The sequence below is a fragment of the Chrysemys picta genome, chromosome 1, assembly GCF_011386835.1.
Source record: "Chrysemys picta bellii isolate R12L10 chromosome 1, ASM1138683v2, whole genome shotgun sequence".
NCBI lineage: Eukaryota > Metazoa > Chordata > Testudines > Emydidae > Chrysemys > Chrysemys picta.
Window position 1 is genome coordinate 138,949,502 of NC_088791.1, and position 24,415 is coordinate 138,973,916.

Here is a 24,415-nt window from a genome sequence, read left to right on the forward strand (position 1 = left end):
TTTTAAAAGAGCAATTAAAAAAGAGATGTCACTTCACTTATTTTCATCACTGAAACTATTATTGGATTCTCTCAGGGCTCCCTGCTCCTTCCCCCGTGTGGCGTCCAGTTGCCCTGACTTTGCTGACGGTGTGCTTGGTGCTCTTCATAGGGCTAATAGCCCTGTTGGTTATGTGTAAGTATTGAGACTTACAATTTTGCAGAATTCCAGCTCCAGTGAATGGTGCTAATTTGGATTCATTCTGGCTCATATGTCACCAACAGAATTGTCACTAGGTCGTTATACAATTACTTTCCTACCTTTCCGGAGTCTCTTTTTGTCAAAAACAACACTTTCCTGTGGCCAAAGCAGAACTTTCAAAATCATATATAGGCATCATTACACCCTGATAAAGCAGTACCCTGTGGCTTCCATTCATAAGGAATCTCGTTTTTCACTCTATTCCCATTTTCTATCAGTTAATCCTGGCTTTCGTGTTCTCTGCAAGAAAATTAAAGAGCCCCAAATTTACCTGTGGCATTTGAAGCATTGTGATGTTGTTGCATCCAAACTTCCCAAACGACTTCCTTTCAATAGGCAATGTTGTTGTCTCTTATTGTCCCTTCAGTACGTGATATAATTACATTTCATCCTTCCTGAGATGCAAAAAATACAATGATGTTGCAGAATTTTGTGAGAATAAGAATGTCATGCAGTGGTGTCAAAAGTATCATCACTAAAGAAAATTCCACAGCCTCCCTAGGTAACCTGTTCAAGTGCTTAACTATGCTTTTAGGTGACTCCAGAGAACCCGTAAGGTTGTTGTGTAGCTCTGATCACACTGTGAAATAAAAGGGAACATTAAGAGATTTTCCAAGCTCAGAACTCATAAAGCATATTCACAAAAGAGTTATATTTCCTTCCCCCTCCTGTCCCTCATCACCACAGACAGAAAATGTTACACAGGCAGAGAAGAAAGATAATAAATGGGTCACAGATCATTGAAAACTCCATAAATTGAAGCACTGAAGCTCAATAGCAAGGTCCGTAAACTGTGAGCTCTGTCGGTCATGACTGCAGTGTATAGGTATCCACGGTGCAATCACTACCTCACTCCCAGAGACCTGCCCCAGCCTGCGCTGTGCTCAGTTCAAATCCTGAGAAGGACAGCCTCTTCTCTGGTTGTTCCTGAGTCCTAGTGAGGATTCTGGAGAGAATAGTATACAAGAAATTACACCCAGTTCCCTCCTTACGTTTCAGGCATGTCTTGCTGTGTGTGTATTCAAATCCTCAAGAGAGTGGGTGAAAAGTCAGCACATTTGTACAGAATGTTCCACACAATGCTTTTGACATCTTGCATCAAGATTTCAAAAAGTTTCAAATAGTTCTCCTTATTGATACTGCAAAAGTGCTTGATGCTGTTATATGGTGGCAACCACACCATTGGCTATGGGTTGAGTAATACAGGAAAGACCCACAAAAGCTAGAGAGGTACAGCAGCCCTCTGTTGTAGTTCATGTACTTCCCAGATACCATCGCTGCTGCTTTGCATACAGTTGATGGGGCAGGTTTGACAACCAAGTGTGAATGATGTCAGCGCTGAGTGTCTCTTATATTTCTCATCTTTTCTGTTGTGGTTTTCCATCTGCGGCTGAGAGTGTCTAATGAGTCCTGACCACTGAGAACAAGCAACTAAGTTTGTGTTATTTTCTAAAGTGCTGTTGGAACTTGCCGAACTAATAGCCCTGGAGGCTGATGTCCTCTGTTTTGAGAATATCTACAACCCAGAGGGCAGTAATACAAGCTGCCTTCCCGGGCCCAACACCCATATGCACACAGTCCCATCCCCCTGCTAATGCTAACCTCATCCTTGACCCCAAGGACCTCTAAGGGAGACAGAGGCCCATGCTATGGTCTATTTCAGTTTTCATCTCTCTGCTGAGACATTGGGTGAAGCCAATTAATACTTATCTGGTAGTGATTTTTGTGATGTAAACACCATCCTTCTCAGAGCAAGACTGGAATTCACCCACTTATTTCAGATAGGCCCCTGAGGGGCCTCCAGATGGGAGTTAACAACCTGGAGATGTAGAAGAACCAGTGACCTAGAGATGAAGGAGGGCCATATTCTCACCTGGTGTAAAGCAGCATAGCTCATTGAAATCAAAAGAGTTATACCAATTTTATATAAGGATCTGCCCCTGAATATATGAAAACAGTCTCATGCTACTGTATAGTTGTTCCAGTTGTCTCCCAAGATGGATCAGCTTAGACAAAAACAGATTAATATTGTGGTTGGTAGTGCTGGACAGAGACAGATTAAGGGCCCATGCAATTTCCCCACCACCACCACCAATTTTGCTTGTCTCAGTCCTGTTCTCAGTATCCCTACTAGTTTAGGCCTGCCACTCTACATAGGTTTGTTGATGTGTTTTACTCATGCCCTACAAGTGTTAGAATAGGATGAGGAAGGCTTCAATAACATGCAATAACAGTTCTGAGGAAATGTGTAAACCTTCAATCCATTTAGAGCATGCAATTAAGTCCTCACTTAATGTCATTCATTGAAGTTGTTATAAAGCCAGACTTTGCAGGGGAAGGAACTGTAGCTCCATGCATCAGAGCGTACATGGCTATAACATGACAAGGGAACATTTTGATTTTCCAGATTCACACAGGAACATCATGCCAGCATTTACTACCAGCATTCAAAAATACCAATAGAAGTTGGTGATCTGCAAGACCATCAGAACACATTTTGAAACCTTGCCATTTTTGAGATACAGTATGACAATAAAGCTTAAGAAGAATTTGCCAAATGGACAGCTAGGCCCTGAGGACCAGAACCTTACTTCACCTCACCAGCTTCTTTGTGCCTCACTGGCAGTAGAAAATGGGGGGGAGGGAGAGAAAGCTGGCTTAAACCGAAGTTGAAGCTATGCCATTCTATACCAGCTGAGGATCTAGCTCAGGGGTTGGCAACCTTTCAGAAGTGCTGTGCCGAGTCTTCATTTATTCTCTCTAATTTAAAGTTTCACGTGCCAGTAATACATTTTAACATTTGTAGGAGGTTTCCTTTCTATAAGTCTGTAATATATAACTAAACTATTGTTGTATGTAAACTATATAAGGTTTTTAAAATGTTTAAGAAGCTTAATTTAAAATTAAATTAAAATGCAGAGCCCCCCGGACCAGTGGCCAGGACCCGGGACGTGTGAGTGCCACTGAAAATCAGCTTGTGTGCCATAGGTTGCGTAACCCTGCTCTATGGCATGCAGCTGGTAACAACAGAATATGCCCATGATGCTGTGAAAATCATATATTCACCCCTGCATGTGAATCCTGAACCTGCAGTTCTCCAGAAACAAGTTGCCTCTTTAAAAATCAACCCAAAGAATTTACACAGACAGGGCTGTGTTTTCGACAGACGTTGCAAAGAGAAATAAGTGGAGGGCAGATGGGCGAGACGGGAGGCAGAGGAAGAAAGGGAAGGGAACAATTCCTCACTTCAAAGGGAACATTTCTCCTTTGTAACGTCCTTTCAGAGGAAGTTCTGGGCCACTCTGCTCCGATAACCAGGTTGCCTTATTTGTATCTGACAATGCATTAAAAAGGAGCCCTCTCTAAAACAACAGATCTTGTTCCTCGCTCAACAGCTGCAGAACCTGAAACGTGCTATAACTTTTTGGCTCGGAATATAAGCTTCCCTCTTCACCAGCTATGACAGAGGAAATTACATATGCGGATCTGGAATTTAATAAATCTTATGCACTGGAAAATATTCCAAAGCCTCCCACTCCTGAGGAAAAAGGTACAATCTCTATTGGGCTTTTTTCGTTATTGTGCTAAAATTAGCTGGGCTGGGAAGTGCTCTCAACCTAGGCTTAGGCAGAATGGACCAAATTCGCTTCTCTAACTCCACACTTCTCAGTAGAGTTACACCAGTGGTGAATTTGTCCTGTTTTATTGTCATTATTAATTAACAGAAGGGCAGAAGCAGGCACATTTCTGTTCAAAGCATGGGCGGGAGATGCTGTCTGTCCCCTGAAGATTTTATTATGTAGGGACCCAATCCTGCAAACACTAACTGCTGAGAGCAGTACTTACCGCCATGAATAGTCCTAGTGACTTTGATGGATTACCCAGATGAGTGAGCAGTATGCCAGGTAGTAAGTGTTTGTGTGGGATCAGGCTCTAGAGCAGAGTTGGACAGTCTAGAGAAGATACTGTGCCATCAGTTCATAATCATTTTTGCAAAATCATCCATGGCATGATGCATCCTAGATTAGGATTTTACTGTTGTCAAACTCTGGTCTGTGGGGAAGTGAAGATTTTTGTTTGCATTCATGTTTGACCTGCTCCAGGTTGCTTCTTGTAAATTGTAACATTTGGTGACAAATTATAACCCACTTTTCTGGAGCAGAGTGTTTGTGCTGGCTCCATGTGAGGGAGTGAACACAGCCAGAGAGGAGGGAAACACTTTAAAGAGTCAAAGATGCATTTTTTTAAAAAGTCCAAGGCGACATTAGTAAGTGGAAGAAAAAAACCCAATTCATGGAGCCTTTTCCTGAAACAATGAATAGGAGATTATTTAAGCAAAACACTCACAAGTCAGGACATTGGTTTGCTGTGGCCCCCTGAACAATTTGAGCACAGAGCACCTGCAGCAGCATTTGCATTCAGCAATCCTGGAATGATTGAAACCAAAAACCACTTCCTTTTTTTGCCTTCAGGCCCCAGCTTGGGGCTGTAGCTCAGTAGTGAAGGTGGAAGGTTTTTTCATCTTTACATTCAAATTAATGTCAGAGTATTTAGCAGTTTTGCCATCTCTATGAAAGTAGCGATCACCAGACGGCATCAGTGTGTTACAGGCCCTGATTCCTGGCTGAGGTAGAGGAGCACACAGCATGATTCCGGAGCGGAATGCGCTGAGTAGCTTTAAGCCACCTTTGTGTTCTTCCTGATCCTGAGCTTCAGTCCAGTCCTCTGGTATCAATTAGAGCAGTCAGAAGGCTGCTCCAACTTGTTCCAGTTGCTAGTGACCATTAATGGCCATTGGAGCAGTTGGGGATCACCAGAGCTCAGGGAAGCTGATCATTATTTATGCCTTGTTATGCCTTGAAGCATGAGGATCAATAGCCCTGGTAATTTTACCCTCGCTACTGTCACAGCAGACGATATTCTTTCTCCTATACATGTCTAATTCTTTCTCCTCACCATTTTATTATTTTTTAGGAAATTCAGCTTTCATTTTCAACCCCTTTGCTCACTCTTTTCATCCTTTCTGTCTAAACTTGGATTCTCAAAATATTTTCCATTAAAAAGATTGTGAAACAATAAAAAACAAAAAAACATTTAAGGGGGACTGGATGATGGTTGACGAGGGATGGAGGATAATTTTAGAGAAAAGGGAGGTAAGCTGATGGTGGGAAAGGACCTGTCATTGCTGGAAGAGAAGGCAGTAAATGGCTATTGGTTGGAGGAGATACCAGTGCTGGAATGGTGGACATCTCGTTTCCTTAGTATTATAGACTTTAGACTTTAAGGTCATAAGGGGCCATTATGATCGTCTAGTCTGGCCTCCTGCACAACGCAGGCCACAGAATCTCACCCACCCACTCCTGTATCAAACCCCCACTGCTCCCCTTGGAAGACTGTTCCAGAACTTCACTCTTCTGATGGTTAGAAACCTTCATCTAATTTCAAGTCTAAACTTCCTGATGGCCAGTTTATATCAATTTCTTCTTGTGTCCACATTGGTGCTGAGCTTAAATAATTCCTCTCCCTCCCTGGTATTTATCCCTTTGATATATTTATAGAGAGCAATCATATCTCCCCTCAGCCTTCTTTTAGTTAGGCTAAACAAGCCAAGCTCTTTGAGTCTCCTTTCATAAGAAAGGTTTTCCATTCCTCGGATCATCCTAGTAGCCCTTCTCTGTACCTGTTCCAGTTTGAATTCATCCTTCTTAAACATGGGAGACCAGAACTGCACACAGTATTCCAGATGAGGTCTCACCAGTGCCTTATATAATGGTACTAACACCTCCTTATCTCTACTGGAAATACCTCACCTGATGCATCCCAAGACCGCATTAGCTTTTTTCACGGACATACCACATTGGTGACTCATAGTCATCCTGTGATCAACCAATACTCCGAGGTCCTTCTCTTCATCTGTTACTTCCAACTGATGTGTCCCCAGTTTATAACAAAACTTCTTGTTATTAATCCCTAAATGCATGACCTTGCACTTTTCACTATTAAATTTCATCCTATTACTATTACTCCAGTTTACAAGGTCATCCAGATCTTCCTGTATGATATACCAGTCCTCTCTATTTGCAATACTTCCCAGCTTTGTGTCATCCACAAACTTTATTAGCACATTCCCACTTTTTGTGCCAAGGCCAGTAATAAAAAGATTAAATAAGATTGGTCCCAAAACCGATCCCTGAGGACCTCCGCTAGTAACCTCCCTCGAGCCTGACAGTTCACCTTTCAGTATGACCTGTTGTAGTCTCCCCTTTAACCAGTTCCTTATCCATCTTTCATATTGATCCCCATCTTTTCCAATTTAGCTAATAATTCCCCATGTGCAACCGTATCAAATGCCTTACTGAAATCGAGGTAAATTAGATCTACTGCGGTTCCTTTGTCTAAAAGATCTGTTACCTTCTCAAAGCAGGAGATCAGGATGGTTTGGCACAATCTATTTTCTGTAAAACCAAGTTGTATTTTGTCCCTATTACCATTGACCTCAATGTCCTTAACTACTTTCTCCTTCAAGGCATGGTGTTGCCTAATAAGGAGAAAATAGAAAAAAACAACACCAAGTCTGAACTGTTGTGGAATAATGTGCAGTGGGTTTGATTCACCCCACATGTACAGACATGGCACATTACAAGTCCCTTCATCAGCAAAGGCTGTTGCTATGGCCTGAGAAGAATTCACCCCTGGGAGGGCAGGTAATGCTTCCAGCTTTAATCTCTACTTTGGGCTCCATGGGAGCTCTGCAGACAGATTGCAGTGGGGGTGACCCCAGTCTGGTGTCTGTTTTGAGCAGTTGCAACTCCCTGCAGTGGAAGGGATGTTTTAGGCACCTTGTGTAGCTGCAGTCCCCTCCACGCAGACTTCTTATCATCCTGTACCAGAGTCTGCACTATCAGCACATGACTCAGTGTCCTTGTGAGTGGGTGAGGAAAAGAAGAAAAACAATAGAAGCAAAATATGGAATTTTCAGAATCTGCCTCTTGCAGTTACTGAGTTCATTTTTGGTTTCTCTCAGGTCTCCTTACTTCATTCCCATGGCGTCTGGCTGCCCTGACTTTGCTCACATTGTGTCTGGCATTATTGGTAGGACTGCTAGCCCTGGGGGTTGTGTGTAAGTAACAATACATATTTATTTGGTGAATTTAATGATGGTGAAAGATGCCAGTTTGATATCCATCCCCTATAGGTTGAAGTTCTTGATTTAGCCATAGAGCTGGTACAACACAGACAGGGTCCGCCTCACTCATTACTATACATTACCTTGGCCATGCTCCAGTGGTATCACTACTACAAGTGACAATCTCAATAGCTCATTCATGCCTGGACCTCTCTTATTAAACTGCAAAAAGGGAGGCCTGTTTGTGTCAGCTGCAGTAATCTGTCCCAGTGGGAATAGGACTGACTTCCAGTATCTCATTTCTCGCTAATCTGCATCACTTTTGGATACTAGTGACCTGCTCTGGATACAAATTCAAGATGGAAAGGTGGAAGGGCCCATGTCCCATGAACAGGCCACCTCATTTAAAAAAAAAACAGAAAAATTACATTTGACCCCTGAGTTCATCATTATCTGATATTTCTGTAAAATAAGGATGAAAAGAAATCAAGTCAATGGAATGACCAATAATTGAAAGCAACAATTATATTTTATTATTTATTCAGAACAATTATAGAAAAGCTGTAGTCACCCTGATAATTAACACTTGTATTTAATAATCCGAGCAGCATTTAAAAGTAACTGTTCAGAAAAGAACAAAATGGAGTATGGACAGCCAGTGAGCCTAATGCAAAAAAAAAGCTCCTTTCCATCCCAAAATCATGCTAGAAAATGTTTGTGTGAATTTCAGTTTTCCAGGTTACCAACATCTGCCAGGAAGAAAATGTAAAACTCAAAGAGAAGGAGAAAGCGCTGCAAACAAATTTCTCAAGCAGGCTGCAAGAAATAACAGAGAGTTTGTGTCTGGAAGGGGAAGTGAAGAATAAAAATAATGGTAAACAAAGTTGTAATACACCCAGACTTAATCCTTTGTCCCAGGATGAGTAATAACACAGGGCAATGCAATGCAATAGTCCCCTCACACACAGCATCTCACGCTAATCCTGAGCTCAGTAAAACCATTGCTGAGTAAACAGGGATTAAGGAGAGAAATGAGGTGTAAGGGAATTCTGTTTCCAGGACACTTTAGATTTTTATTCTCTCTGATGAAATTGCTTACAAGATAGATAATTAGAGCCTCTCATGATGGTGATAACAAACCACCAAGAACTAGAGTGAGATTAACCCATTTATTACACAGAATATGAAATAGATGTCAGGTGGGGATAGTACCCTTATAGTATTCAATGTGGTAAATCAGGATTCCACTCCCATTCAGTCTCTGGGATCAGGGGTAAGGGCACAGCAGAAAGAAGTGAAGTGTGTTGGAGTGTGGAAGGGGCACCATGCTCAGTCCTTTGGGAGGTAGGAGTGCCTCATATTTCTCAGAATAGACTCCTCTGACTAATTAAGGGGCAATACTAATGGTCTTCTAAGGCAAATTCAACATGGAACCTTAACGAAGGGTGAGTTAGGTGAATCAGAAAATGGGTAGAATAAACAGGAAAGATCTTAGGGTCTTTGATTGTGAAGCAGGGCATCAGCCCCAGGGAGATGGGAAAAAAGTAACTTACTTTGGAACTTTTGAAAAGGGATCTATTATCCAAATCTTACTGGTTGGAGAAAATCTGAGCAGGGTGATTGGCAATAATGGGAAATAACCCCCATCTCACAAAACTGTTGTGCAGGGAGAAATCAGATTGAAAAAGTGTCTGATTTTTTTCCACACGACTCATAAAACCACAAAAATTATTGGTGGGCACCACATGTTGCCGGTGGCCAATATTTTGTACATTCTCTGGATCCCTGTCCTCTGGCCAATTCAAGATTGTTAGTACAGTATATTTACCAATGCCAGACAGTTCTTCAAGCAATCAGACTTCTGCCATTTCCTTGGGAGACTATTCCATGGTCCAGTTAACCTCCATCCAAAGTATCAACATGGGGTAGGCAATGTCTGACAATGTCCAAATGAGTTCAGCGTTGACACTTTTTGCTTTGTTTTTACTTAGTCAAATTTCTTTTGAACTCAATGGAACTTTGACTCACTGAAGACTGAGTAAAATCTCAGTATTTGGAGTCATGGAGAATTAGGCATCACAACTCTTTGATTACCTTGCCATTCCAAGACAATGCCTGTAGCCCTCATTTTCTCCACATCACAGCGTGGGATTAAAAACAAAATGATGATTTTTCTCTTTTCTTCAGAAATGAGTTGTACACTCTGCCCCACAAACTGGCAACGAATGGGAGGAGACACCTGTTACTATATTTCTTCAGGGAAGAAGACATGGGAGGGGAGTCGGACCTTCTGTGCCTCACAAAATTCCACCCTTCTCATGATAAAAGACAAGGAGAAGCTGGTATGTTCCCCAGCCCAGCCTAGTTTCCTTTTATATTTCTGTGTAACTTTCAGAAGTCTCCACAAAACAGAAAATATGTTTTGGCTAGTGTATCTCCAGCTATTCAATACCCGCAGACTCTGTACAGTAGGCCAGATCCATGTAAATTAGCATAATTCCAAAGACATCATTGTATAACAAGGGTTACTGATATTAAAATTTTATTGCCAGTCACAGCACATTAAAAATAAACACAGTTTATGTGACTCTCTTGAATCACAGCATAGTTATGAGCATTGAGTCTTCCACAAAGGATTTTTACTCCCCTTGGGGATAATTTAAGGCAGAGGATTGACCAGTGCTCTAAGGAAAACAGTTGTCCTGCTCTCCTGGCTGGTAGAGGGATGTAGAGGAGAGGTTTTAAAGTTGCAAGCCAGGTGTGCAGAGCCAGTCCCATTAAGAGTCTTACAATGTTAAGAGGCTTGGTTTGTGGTTGCTGGATACTGTCATTTTAAAGTATTTCCCCCCCTTTCCCGATAACAGCAATATGTGCTTTTGTTGCTTGGAGCTTGGCTTTACTTATTTGATCTGCCCAAACAAGAAATGCCCATCTCACATTCATTACATGTGAGACAGTTGAGGGCAATTGCACCAGCATTTCCACAGCATGGAGCAGCAAGGGTGGAGACTTGCCTCTCTCTCCATTTTATCTGGGGTATTTTCAGGCTGCACAGTTCCCTACATACACTGTGATATCCCCCAGCAATGTAGATGTCCTAAATGGCCAGGATCTGCACTTTCCTTTTTCTCCAGAGGCTATAAACAGCATAACTGCCCATAGTTGTAAGTTACCATACACTCCAAGGAAGCAAATTTTTTCTTAAGGTGAAAGCATTACAGAGAGTACATATTAAAAGAACCTACATGCATGCTAATAAGTTTACCAGCGATCACTCCCAACTCCAACAAGGGTTCAATTAGGTGAGCTGTTCTTCAGACCACACCAAGGCGGTTTTCTGTTTGTAACAGCTTTCACTCAGAACAAGTGCACTCGACAAAATGTTCGTCTTTCCTTTATCACTGTAGGGCCTTCATCTTCAGATTTCTGGGAGCAGGTAATCAGTAGACAATGGTTCTCTCCTCAGGGTGTAGCTTCAAAAGGCTGGGCTTTTGCACAATCAGAGGGGAGTAAATTTGCATTCACCTCCACCTAGAGATTCCCACCTAACTCTGTTTGTCCCAAAAGTTCATTCTTGTCTGGCACATTGTTGAAAATAGTCCTTTGAAGCTCAACACTTTCCAAGACATTAGCTATGTCTGTTCCCTAGAGACATTACGTACAATCCCACATTTATAAATGAATTTTGAATTTTCAGTACAATGTACTCCATCTACACTTAAACTTCATTCAATAATTTTTTTCAAGGTCATTGCAGGGAATTGCCATATCTGCCATGTATCCGTCCTAAAGAACTGGGTGTAACAAGGGTGCTAGTAGAACCCATGGACGTATTTCCCAGAGCAGGTTAATTCCTCCTATGGTTTCTTCATTATGATCTTTCATAATTTCCCATTTCAACTCTTCAGATAATAAACATTGTGCTATCAAGCCACCATACATCCTTTAAAATTCCATACAGCGTCATGTCTCCCTTCCTCCCTTTATTATCATACAGAGTAATTTGACAAACATCCTGTATAATTTTTCTCCCCTTCTTTCCCTTCTTACATCAAAAGCTTTAGGTGTAAACTTGAGACCTGGTCTGTCCACTCCCACCTGCAACCTGGTTTCTAGGGAGGGTGTGGGTTTCCTTTATCCACCAAGGGGTTGGCTGTCCCAATGATGGGTTGAAATTCCACATCCCCCTTGGAAATTTTGCAAGCAGCAATTTTTTGGACCAAAGGGAGAAATAAGGAAGGGATGCCTCCCTATGAAGTGGTTCTCAATCATGTTCTGCATTTACCAGCAAAGGGGTCAGGCAACGGAGATTCTTCAAACCTCCACCATAGCCAAATTCCTTTCTCTGCTCCACCTCCCCAGTGGGTCAAAACCCAGGGACTCTGTTGGCCTAACCTCAGCTTCTCTAGAGAGAGAAGGAGGAATCTTGATCCCATACCCCACTGAGGGCGGGGGTTTTGTTTCCCAGAACCTGAGTCAAGGAGAGCAGAATTCCTTCTCTCATAAGGTCCTTTACATTTTCACAAGTCATCAGACAGTCACAGACTGTGGGAAGAAATTCCCCTTCCTTCCCAGCTAGAATTACCTCTCTCATTTCCCTGGAGTATAAAGCTGTCTCTCCCAGTCCCAAGGACCAGTTATTTACCCCACGTGCACGGCACTTTATATCTTACAACAAAGATGATAATTGTAGTCAATCCTATGATAAATGAACTAAAGATTGATTGGCTAAGAAATATGAGAGTTATTCACAAAGTTAAAGCAGATATACACAAATGAGTTACAGTCTATGATTTGCAAAAGCTGGCAGAGTTGTAGAAATGTCAGCTCTGTCTTCTAGGGCATCCTCAGGTTGACCCTGGGGATCTCTGCCTCTGTTTCATAGCTCCAGCCCTGTAAGAGTCCAAACAGCAAAGACTTTAAAAAATTTCTTGCCAGTTCTCATTATTTTCTTCTCCAGAATGCAAGCTGATGGGACAGGCCCTTTTACAAGTAGCCTCTTCATGAGTGTGAAGGGGCAATTAACCAGGTCGTTTATTATGATGTCCCCCAATGGCCCATTTAGTTTTCATGGACTTCTTGATGAGCATGAGACAAATCCTGCTGCTGGGTCACACTTTCAGAGGAAACATTTGTTACAGGTATAAAGCAAAACTTAAATATTACCTTATAGCATGTGATAAAGATATTACAAGTGAGATTAATGCCTGCAGCAATGTACAAGCATTTCATAAAATCTAAACACTAAAAGCATTGATATAAATCCAATATGCATATTAACCATACTAACACACAGGTGAAACAGACTGGTTTCCAGCAATGACTTAGTCAGTACACTGGCTGAGGCCTAAAGCCTTGGCAAGATCTGGCTCCTGGTTTGCCAGTGCCCCTGCCCCATTTCAAAAACAATTAGAGACACAGCCATGTCATCCCCTCCATAAAGAGAGGAAGTAGTTTGGAATCTCTGACTGCCCTGGGACAGGTATCTGAGGTCTAGCTTCACTTAGATTACTACAGTTCTGATGGTGCAGTTTCTCCATCTCGCGCTGAGATTGACACTCCTTTCCCTTCTCTTCTCTCTCATGTTAGTGCTGTTACTCCTAGTCTGCTATCTCTTGCTCCTGATCTTTAAGCTATTGGATCTTCAGATGCAGTCAGTCCCTCTCCAACTGTATCCTGCCCTGATCCACCTGTGGACCTGTCCTCAATCCCAGATGCAGTGATATAAGAACATAAGAACGGCCATACCGGGTCAGACCAAAGGTCCATCTAGCCCAGTATCCTGTCTACTGACAGTGGCCAATGCCAGGTGCCCCAGAGGAGTGGACCTAACAGGCAATGATCAAGTGATCTCTCTCCTGCCATCCATCTCCATCCTCTGACAAACAGAGGCTAGGGACACCATTCCTTATCCATCCTGGCTAATAGCCATTAATGGACTTAACCACCATGAATTTATCCAGTTCTCTTTTAAACGCTGTTATAGTCCTAGCCTTCACAACCTCCTCAGGTAAGGAGTTCCACAAGTTGACTGTGCGCTGCGTGAAGAAGAACTTCCTTGTATTTGTTTTAAACCTGCTGCCTATTAATTTCATTTGGTGACTCCTAGTTCTTGTATTATGGGAATAAGTAAATAACTTTTCCTTATCCACTTTCTCCACATCACTCATGATTTTATATACCTCTATCATATCCCCCCTTAGTTTCCTCTTTTCCAAGCTGAAGAGTCCTAACCTCTTTAATCTCTCCTCATATGGGACCCTCTCCAAACCCCTAATCATTTTAGTTGCCCTTTTCTGACCCTTTTCTAGTGCCCGTATAACTTTTTTGAAATGAGGAGACCACATCTGTACGCAACATTCAAGATGTGGGCATACCATCAATTTATATAAGGGCAATAATATATTCTCAGTCTTATTCTCTATCCCCTTTTTAATGATTCCTAACATCCTGTTTGCTTTTTTTGACCGCCTCTGTACACTGCGTGGACATCTTCAGAGAACTATCCACAATGACTCCAAGATCTTTTTCCTGACTTCTTGTAGCTAAATTAACCCACATCATATTGTATAGTTGGGGTTATTTTTTCCAATGTGCATTACTTTACATTTCTCCACATGAAATTTCATTTGCCATTTTGTTGCCCAATCAGTTAGTTTTGTGAGATCTTTTTGAAGTTCGTCACAGTCTGCTTTGGTTTTAACTATTTTGAGCAGTTTAGTATCATCTGCAAACTTTGCCACCTCACTGTTTACCCCTTTCTCCAGATCATTTATGAATAAGTTGAATAGGATTGGTCCGAGGACTGACCCTTGGGGAACACCACTAGTTACCCCTCTCCATTCTGAGAATTTACCATTTATTCCTACCCTTTGTTCCCTGTCTTTTAACCAGTTCTCAATCCATGAAAGGACTTTCCCTTTTATCCCATGGCAGCTTAATTTACATCAGAGCCTTTGGTGAGGGACCTTGTCAAAGGCTTTCTGGAAATCTAAGTACACTATGTCCACTGGATCCCCTTGTCCACATGTTTGTTGACCCCTTCAAAGAACTCTAATAGATTAGTAAGACACGATTGCCCTTTACAGAAACCATGTTGACTATTGCTCAACAGTTTATGTTTTTCTATGTGTCTGACAATTTTATTCTTAACTATTGTTTCGACTAATGTGCCCGGTACCGACGTTAGACTTACCGGTCTGTAATTGCTGGGATCACCTCTAGAGCCCTTTTAAAATATTGGTGTTACATTAGCTAACTTCCAGTCATTGGGTACAGGAGCCGATTTAAGGGACAGGTTACAAACCTTAGTTAATAGTTCCGCAACTTCACATTTGAGTTCTTTCAGAACTCTTGGGTGAATGCCATCTGGTCCCGGTGACTTGTTAAGTTTATCAATTAATTCCAAAACCTCCTCTAGTGACACTTCAATCTGTGACAGTTCCTCAGTTTTGTCACCTACAAAAGCCGTCTCAGGTTTGGGAATCTCCCTAACATCCTCAGCCGTGAAGACTGAAGCAAAGAATCCATTTAGTTCTCCGCAATGACTTTATCGTCTTTACGTGCTCCTTTTGTATCTCGATCATCAAGGGGCCCCACTGGTTGTTTAGCAGGCTTCCTGCTTCTGATGTACTTAAAAAACATTTTGTTATTACCTTTGGAGTTTTCGGCTAGCCGTTCTTCAAACTCCTCTTTGGCTTTTCTTATTACATTCTTGGACTTAATTTGGCAATGTTTATGCTCCTTTCTATTTGCCTCACTAGGATTTGACTTCCACTTTTTAAAGGAAGTCTTCTTATCTCTCACTGCTTCTTTTACATGGTTGTTAAGACACGGTGGCTCTTTTTTAGTTCTTTTACTGTATTTCTTAATTTGGGGGTTACATTGAAGTTGGGCCTCTATTATGGTGTCTTTAAAAAGCGCCCATGCAGCTTGCAGGGATTTCACTTTAGTCACTGTACTTTTTAACTTCTGTTTAACTAACCCCTTCATTTTTGCATAATTTCCCCTTTTGAAATTAAATGCCACAGTGTTGGGCTGTTGAGATGTTCTTCCCACCACAGGGATGTTGAATGCTATTGTATTATGGTCACTATTTCCAAGCGGTCCTGTTATAGTTACCTCTTGGACCAGCTCCTGCACTCCACTCAGGACTAAATCTAGAGTTGCCTCTCTCCTTGTGGGTTCCCGTACCAGCTGTTCCATGAAGCAGTTATTTAAAGTATCGAGAAATTTTGTCTCTGCATTTCGTCCTGAAGTGAAATGTTCCCAGTCAATATGGGGATAATTGAAATCCCCCACTATTATGGAGTTCTTAATTTTGATAGCCTCTCTAATTTCCCTTAGCATTTCATCATCACTATCACTGTCCTGATCAGGTGGTCTATAATAGATCCCTAATGTTATATTCTTATTAGAGCATGAAATTTCTATCCATAGAGATTCTATGGAACATGTGGATTCACTTAAGATTTTTACTTCATTTGATTCTACATTTTCTTTCACATATAGTGCCACTCCTCCCCCCGCACAACCTGTTCTGTCCTTCCGATACATTTTGTATCCCGGAATGATTGTGTCCCATTGATTGCTCTCAGTCCACCAGGTTTCTGTGATGCCTATTATATCAATATCCTCCTTTATCACAAGGCACTCTAGTTCACCCATCTTATTATTTAGACTTCTAGCATTTGTGTACAAACACTTTAAAAACTTGTCACTGTTTATTTGTCTGCCCTTTTCTGATGTGTCAGATTCTTTTTTATGTGAACGTTTATCATCTGAGCTGGCCCTTACATTATCCTCTTCCATCCTCTGCTCCTGACTATAACCTGGAGATTCTCTATCATTAGACTCTCCCCTAAGAGAAGTCTCTGTCCAATCCACATGCTCCTCTGCAGCAGTCGGCTTTCCCCCATCTCCTAGTTTAAAAACTGCTCTACAACTATTTAAATGTTTAGTGCCAGCAGTCTGGTTTCACTTTGGTTTAGGTGGAGCCCATCTCTCCTGTATAGGCTCCCCCGATCCCAAAAGTTTCCCCAGTGCCTAATGAATGTAAATCCCTCCTCTCTACACCATCGTCTCATCCACACATTGAGACTCTGAAGCTCTGCCTGCCTACCTGGCCCTGCACGTGGAACTGGGAGCATTTCTGAGAATGCCACCATAGAGGTCCTGGATTTCGGTCTCTTTCCTAGCAGCCTAAATTTCGCCTCCAGGACATCTCTCCTACCCTTCCCTATGTCGTTGGTACCTACATGTACCACGACCACCGGCTCCTCCCCAGCACTACACATAAGTCTGTCTAGATGCCTCGAGAGATCCGCAACCTTCGCACCAGGCAGGCAAGTCACCATACAGTTCTCCCGGTCATCACAAACCAGCTATCTATGTTTCTAATGATTGAATCTCCCATTACTAACACCTGCCTTTTCCTAGCAACTGGAGTTCCCTCCCTCAAAGAGATAACCTCAGTGCGAGAGGCAACCCCAGCACCATCTGGAAGGAGGGTCCCAACTATGGGAAGGTTTCCCTCTGCTCCTGTTGACTGCTCTGCTTCCCTGGGCCTTTCATCCTCCTCAACAGCGCAGGGGCTGTCTGACCGGAGGTGGAACAATTCTACAGTGTCCCAGAAAGCCTCATCAACATACCTCTCTGCCTCTCTTAGCTCCTCCAGTTCTGCTACCCTGGCCTCCAAAGTCTGTACGTGGTCTCTGAGGGCCAGGAGCTCCTTGCACCGAATGCACACATACGCCACCAGCCCACAGGGCAGGTAGTCATACATGCTGCACTCAGTGCAATAAACTGGATAGCCCCCACTCTGCAGCTGGGCTTCTGCCTGCATTGTCTCCTAATTAATGAAAGGGTTATTTAAGCAAGAAGTTTTGAATGTAGTTTGGTTTATAGGTTTTAAGGGGAATAAAGGGACCCCCACACCCTTCCCACTCCCCTTGCGAAACTCCCTGTTGGCAGCCCCTGTTCGCAAAAGCTCCCTGGTCGCTTGTGCTCTGCTTTATAAAGCCCTGGCCTGTGTGAATGCCCCACCCACTGATTAAGGCCCAACCAATTACCAGAGGCTTCTAGCTTTCAGACCTCCCTTTGAAGCTCACAGCTTCCAACTGCCAGCCACAGCACACGGTCCTTCAACCAACCAACCAAACGAACAGACTGACAAACACAAGCTCAGCACACAGCAAGTAACCCCCAAACCCAAACAAACACACACTACAGACAGTCACTTACCCCAAGGGTGCTGTATTTGCTCCTCCTTCACCTGGAGAACTCCCTTGTGAAACTCCCTGTTAGCAGCCCCGTTCGCAAAAAAAGATGCTAACTGTATGGAACATGGCTCCTGCTTTTGTCAACTTCTTTCTGGCATCCCTCCATGGAGTCAGCTCCAAGATTTTCCCCACCTGCCGAACCCTCTGCCAGTGGTCTTTATGTTCTCTTCAGACGAGGAACACCTTCCTCTTCTAGTTATTAAAGTACAGCATGTCAACTAGCTGTGTGGTCCTCTGTGTTCACATGCCTTTCTTTATACAGATCAATCAGCTGATTTTTCTTCAGCTGTTCATAACTCATTTTCCCCTGTCTCTTTTTTCACTATTCCTTTCCTAAAAAGATTATGAGATTTTGCTCTATGCTTTTTCTTCTACGGTAATTGCTTTCACTGCTGTTGGAACTTATGCATTATATATGCTACTTTTTCCACAATATATGTCACAGTTCAAGGTAATGCACCTATATTCCCCTACTGTAGTAAGTGAGGGCATCCACTCCAGGCTGCTGGTTTCTCAGACATCACCTCTCTTGGATGGAGACAAACATCTCTCTCCCTGCTGACTCGGAAATTTCCAGGTGGCATAGTCCCCCGCCTACATTATGATAGCCCCCAGCAAGCCAGATGGCCAAAATAGCCAGCTTCTGTACCTAGCTTTCTCTCTAGAGGATATGAACAGCGTAATTGCCCACAGTTTACCACACAGACCTTTCTAAGCAAGCACATTTATTCTGAAGGTGAAAGCATTGCAGAGAAAACATTAAAACCATAAAAGTTAATAAGCTTACAGAGATCACCTTCCAACTCCAAGGGCTCTGGTAGATGATCAGTCCCTCAGACCCTACGAAGGTGATTTTCTGTTCACAACTGCTTCAACTCAGAATAAGCATACTCATGACAAATTTAGTATTTCCTTTATACAAAGTTAGAGCTTTGATTGTGAGATTTCTGGGAACAGGTAATCAGCAGATAATGAGTCTCTCCACAGTGCATAGCTTCAAAAGGCTTTGTTTTATCATAAATAGAGGAGGGTAACTTTGCATTCACCTCCAGCTTGAGAGTCCCATTTAACTATGTTTTTCCCAAAAGTTCATTCTTGTCTGCCCCACTGTTCAGTATAGTTCTTTGAAACTCATAACACTTCACAAGCTTTACATTGGCTACATCTGTCTCCTAGAGAAATTACATACTATTTCACAATAATACTTGGGTTTTAAATACAAAGGATTCCAAATACACTTAAACATTATTCAACAAGGATTTTCAAGGGTATTGCAGGAAATTGACACATCTGTCATGATATGCACATAAAAACATCAAATAAGTTTCATTTTAACAAACACTGTTACTCCTCCTTCCCTAGTGAGTATTTTATAAATGGGAAATATATTAAGTAGCTTTCAATATCCTTTTTTGGGGGGACGGACGGACGAAGGAAATCGATTTTAGATGTGAGATCTCAGCAATCTCATTTTGTTGTTAAATTCTGATTCTGTCTTTTCTTAAAAGACATGACAGACATACCCAAAAAGGGAAGAGACATGAACAGCGGAAGAGAGAAAATAATGGCTTCTGGTTTTGGGTTGAGGTTCAAGTATTGAAGATCACAATCACAACATGTGTGTCGCATGACCCTAGTCAGCACTGCTTGGTCTGGTTCCTCTGAAAATGCACCAGGAGGGGTTGCTCTGATTTCCCTCTCACCAGACTGTAGGAGGCAAAAATTCCCCTGGAAGCAGGTTGCTTCAATATCATTTTCAACTTTTCAAACTGGTCATAGCAAAGACTAAGGGCTTGTCTACACTGGCACTTTACAGCGCTGCAACTTTCTTGCTCAGGGGTATGAAAAAAATGGCGCTGGGAGCCATTCCCCCTCGGGGAGGTGTGGTTTTATAGCTGGGAGAGAGCACTGGTGGTCCGACTACACAGCCACATGAAAGCTCTGCCACAACCAGCGCTTTAACATTGCTAGTGAAGATGTGCCCTAAGATTAGAGTTCTTTAGGCTGGCTAAGCAAGACACTTGAGGCAGTAGAAAAAAGAGAATGAAAAGATGTAGGAGGAATAAAGTGTGAATGGAAATGTCAACTGAGGAAGTAAAATAGTAAGCACCTTAAATTCACATCTCTGCAATTGCCATGGAAATGGATGATTGTGTCATCTGATTACAGCTCCTCAACTAGTCAAGTTAGAAGATCTTTTAGGAATAAGAAGATACACATTGAGGTGATGGCAAATACCCAAGTCTGGAGAAACCTGGCTTTCATCTTTCACCTATTTTGAACAGTTGGATAGTGTTCAACACAGCACATACAACAGTTCTCTAAGTGCTTGTCTACACTTACATTTTATAGCGCTCTAATTTGCTGGCTCAGGGGGGTGAAAAAATCACACGCCAGAGCGCAGCAAGTCTGAGGTCGATTACCAGGAGCGCTGGGAGCACTCGTGCTTCAAAGCATTCCCGTGGCAGTGCTTTGAAGTTTCCAGTGTAAACATACCCTAAGAAATGCACTGGCTTCCTATTCATCTTCCACTGGTTTTTAGGGTATGGTACAAAGCCTGTTTTCTTTCTCAGGGAATTGGTTCAATGGGTGAAGGGCCTGATCCAAAGTCTCAGAAGGGTTTTGGATCAAATTCATAGTATGTGAGTTACTCTTGGGTGGGATAGTGATTTTTTTCCCAACTCTTGTCCAAAAGTCACATCTTATGTAAATATTAAACAAAAGTCCAAAAACTTTGTATGAAATAACTTTATAAATTCATAACTAAAATCAATCTTTCCTACACTGGCCAGGTTAAGGAGGCAGGTGGATGAGGGGGAATCTAATTTCTGTTTTATGAAAATACAAAAAGTCACTATATATAGTTATATTACCTAGCATTGCCTGTCCCTTTCCCCAGCTAATCAGAGTTTTTCTGTTCAGACAAGTCAGAATCCATCATATTTCAAAACGGTGTCTCTTAAGTTTTTCCTACAGCACTTGAATGGTCCTGCAAGCCCAGAAAACAGGGCTCGCTCCCAGGTCTCATGATGAGGAAAACACCCCATTCTATGGCACTTATCTTCTTTCAATGACTTCCACCTGTGTTATTGAACCTACAAACTTATGAACTACATGAACTGGGGTTTTGTCTTTTATTAAAAGTTGTCCTCATTTCCTCATAGGATTACATAGGTCAATATTTTATTAAAGAAATGTACTGGATTGGATTATCACGTAAAACTGAAAGAGATGGCTGGTTTTGGGAGGACACCACAGCTCTTTCTACATCAGAAAAGGGGTAAGTTTTAATAAATTGGGTCAAGATTTTCATCAATGAGTATCTGAAGTTGGACTATGTCCATATTTAGGCATGGGAAGGTACCACCAGTTAGACCCACTAATTAACTAAACTATCCCACAATGTCCCCTCACCAATGACAAGAAACTTGCAATCCTGTCCAGCCTTGCTCCCAGCTGCCAAACCCTCCCACATTCCTCTTCGCAAGCTGCCATTGGGAGAAAAAAATATAGGCACTTCGCTGAGCAGCTGCAAAATCTCTCCCAGTCTGTCACTTTCCCTGGCACCAGTCAGTAGGGCAGGGCCGGCTCTAGGCACCAGTGCAGCAAGCATGTGCCTGTGGCGGCAAGCCATGGGGGGCGGCCTGCCGGTGGCTGTGAGGGTGGCAGGCAGGTGGCTTTGGGCAGTGCGCCTGCGGGAGGTCCGTCGGTCCAGCGGCTTCGGCGGCAATTCGGTGGCGGGGATGCCAATGGCGCAGCACCGGCAGACCTCCCGCAGGCATGCCGCCGAATCTGCGTGAACAGTGGACCGCCGGCAAGTGGACCGCCGAAAGCCGCCTGCCTGCCGTGCTTGGGGTGGCAAAAAACATAGAGCCGCCCCTGTCAGTAAAGAGGGGAGTGCTGTGGAGGATGCTCTTGGTGCCTGTCGGATGAGTGCTGTGTGCTGCTATCCAGGCAACCTGAGGCGGATTCCTTGGGCCCAGTCTCGCACTGCTTTTAGGCTGTGCCTAGGAACACTGTGGAGGTTTGGATCCAATGTCACAGGACTTAGTGCTCTCCAGTGCCCTGTGGATGACCCATCTGAGATCCCATCCTTGGGTTCTCTCACCACTTAGGGAACCAGTGGGGATATGAGCATGGCAAAGTCAGGTCTATCATCATAGGGGATCAGGGCACAGCACTGGGTAAAGCTTTTCAGTGGTTTGAAGAAATGTGTGTTCAAGAGGGTATGTCTACACTTGAGCTGGAGGTATAATTTTCAACTGGGGTAGACATACCTGTGCTAACTCTGACTGAGCTTGCACAGTTCTGTCTATATAAGCTAGCACTGATTCAGCTAGCATGATTGATACAGAACAGGCTTGTTACCCCAAGTACAATCCTACCTGAAACATAGGTATGTACTCAGGAATCTAGCCCTTCCTGCCACCTGTGCTGCTGCTCCCACATTGCGATTTTTAGGCACTAGTTAGATCAGAGCTAGTGCACGTTTGTCTGCTCATAGTTGGAAATTACATCTCCCAGCTCTCGTGAAGATATCCCTGTCTGATAATAGCTATATATGTAACAAAAATATGGCATAATATAACAAAAGTGTTTCTTTTCTAGGATCTTTGTTTACAATGAGGCTAAGTCCTGTGCATTTCTGCGGAAGAAGTATATTTATGCCTCAAAAGGCTGTAATGAGAACAGTCTTTGGATCTGTGAGAAGGCACCCATCCAGCTGAGGCTAACAGACAATCAGTAGTAGTTTATCAGATTATCATGGTTGATCAGTATGAAATGTTTATTTATTAGCAGTGGGAAGAAGCTCTGTATTGTGTTGTGAGATTTTTGGTTCTGCAAAGTTTCCAAGTGGGGATTTAAATAGGGGTTTAGTGAGATAATCAGCATCTTCATTTTCACTGTTTTAAGATGCTTTTACAAAAGTCATATGCCTAAATCTACACACATAGTGGAGGCCATATGACCCCCTAGAGAATGCATAAAGTCTGCCAATCCAGTTCTGAAATGTACAAAAATGTGCTAGATTGACATAGGCAATGCCAGAGAAAAAATAAAGCTACTGAATTTAGATATTGCAAAGACTTATAGGGTTTCAGCTTGTCCATCTCCTGGAAGCTCAGTGTATGATAGCTCACTATTGCCCATTTCTCAGATTGGGCATCATTTGCTATGGGGAAAAGGCTTTCAGTTGTCTTCCCCCAACCTGGGGTTGCTTGCCCCCTTGTCTTTCAGTCGCGCCCACCCCAAGATTTTCGATGTAATAATTAGGAAAGCAAAAATTGTCTGTTTTTTTCCCTAATTCATAGTGCTATTTGAGACAGACTGCTCTATATGCCGATACACGTTTTGCTCCCTCCAGAGTTTTCCTGAAATGATGCCTCTGTTCTCAGAGCTTTGGCTACTACAGGTTTCAACCACTTCCATTAAGAATAGTCTTCTGCATTCTCATTGATCTTACTTCTACAAAACATTGCTGGATCGCCAGCCTAAACATTTATTTTTTCTACAGTTTTATCACACACTAGTTACATTCGCCAGCAACCCTAACCAAATCCCTCTGCCTCTCTGATGTTTTCATGCATCACATACTTACTTAAGGTGGCTGTAATGGGGGGAGACTTACCACACTGAGGGGAATTAGCTCTTTCACAGCCTTGGAGTGCCCTCTTCAGGCCCCTGTCTCACCTTGCCAGACCCCCATGTCCCTCCCAGACCCTAGCGCCCCTTTCCCCTGGGGTTCTGCCCCTTGCAGTACCCCCACAGTCTCAGTAGGTCTCCCCTCCCCAGAAAACCCCCATCCCCACCTTGCCTCAGTCTTGACTACTGCCAGTCTCCATCTAGCCCCCATTTACTTTGGCAGACTGCAGTATGATTGCCACTCATCACTGGCAAGGAGGGTTTGGACCTGCTATCTCTACCTACCCTTGCAATTCCAGTACTTATTTGGCCTTCCCCTAGGCCTGCAGCCTGGGGGGTTTCCAGGCTGGTGCTCCCCAGCCTTGCTCCACCTCAGGTATTTAGCTCAGCTTCCCCAGCAGCCAGGCCCATCTTCCTCCACAGCTAGATGAGACTCTGTCTGAGTGCCTGGCTCACAGCCCCTTTTATAAGGGCCAGCTGTGGTCTGTTTGGGGCGTGGGCCCAGCTGTGCCTGCTTCTCCAATCACCCTAGCTCCTTTTCTTTCCAGCCACAGCCCTCTCCCAGGGCTGTTTTAAGCTCCTCCAGGCAGGAGCGGGGTGACCACCCTGCTACAGTGGCAGTATCACTAAAAAGTTATTACTTAGCCAGTTATGCATAGGTAGCTCTTTTAATCTTTCTTCATAAGTGAATCATTCCATCCCATTAACCATTTCATGGGGGAATGGGGATGCAGAAATTGATCTACTTTACTTTTACAGAGTTGTTCTCTATTGTATACCTAATAATATTGTAGGACATATTTAAATCACTCTTAATACCATGTACAAAAAACCTCCAGAACTCACTGTCATAGGTCATGAGAACTGGATTGCTTGGTAAACAGGGCACAAGATAACAATATGTTTTAATATTGCTAACTGTAAAGTTATCTGTCTAGAAACAAAGACTGTAGGTCAGGGGTCAGCAACCTTTTAGAAGTGGGGTGCCGAGTCTTCATTTATCCACTGTAATGTAAGGTTTCGTGTGCCAGTAATACATTTTAATGTTTTTAGAAGGTCTCTTTCTATAAGTCTATAATATATAACTAAACTATTGTTGTATGTAAAGTAAATAAGGTCTTTAAAA

The 24,415-nt window shown here is 42.9% G+C and overlaps 1 protein-coding gene across 1 annotated transcript; it reads left to right on the plus strand.

Annotated features, from left to right (window-relative positions):
• The first annotated feature begins 75 nt into the window (after positions 1–75).
• Positions 76–24,415, plus strand: LOC101937741 (C-type lectin domain family 12 member B-like). Its single transcript, XM_065571831.1, has 7 exons — positions 76–174; positions 3,636–3,790; positions 7,265–7,360; positions 8,097–8,240; positions 9,554–9,708; positions 20,811–20,926; positions 22,255–24,415. Exons 2-7 carry the CDS (start codon positions 3,700–3,702, stop codon positions 22,391–22,393), a joined length of 741 nt encoding a protein of 246 aa, XP_065427903.1. The 5' UTR covers positions 76–174; positions 3,636–3,699; the 3' UTR covers positions 22,394–24,415.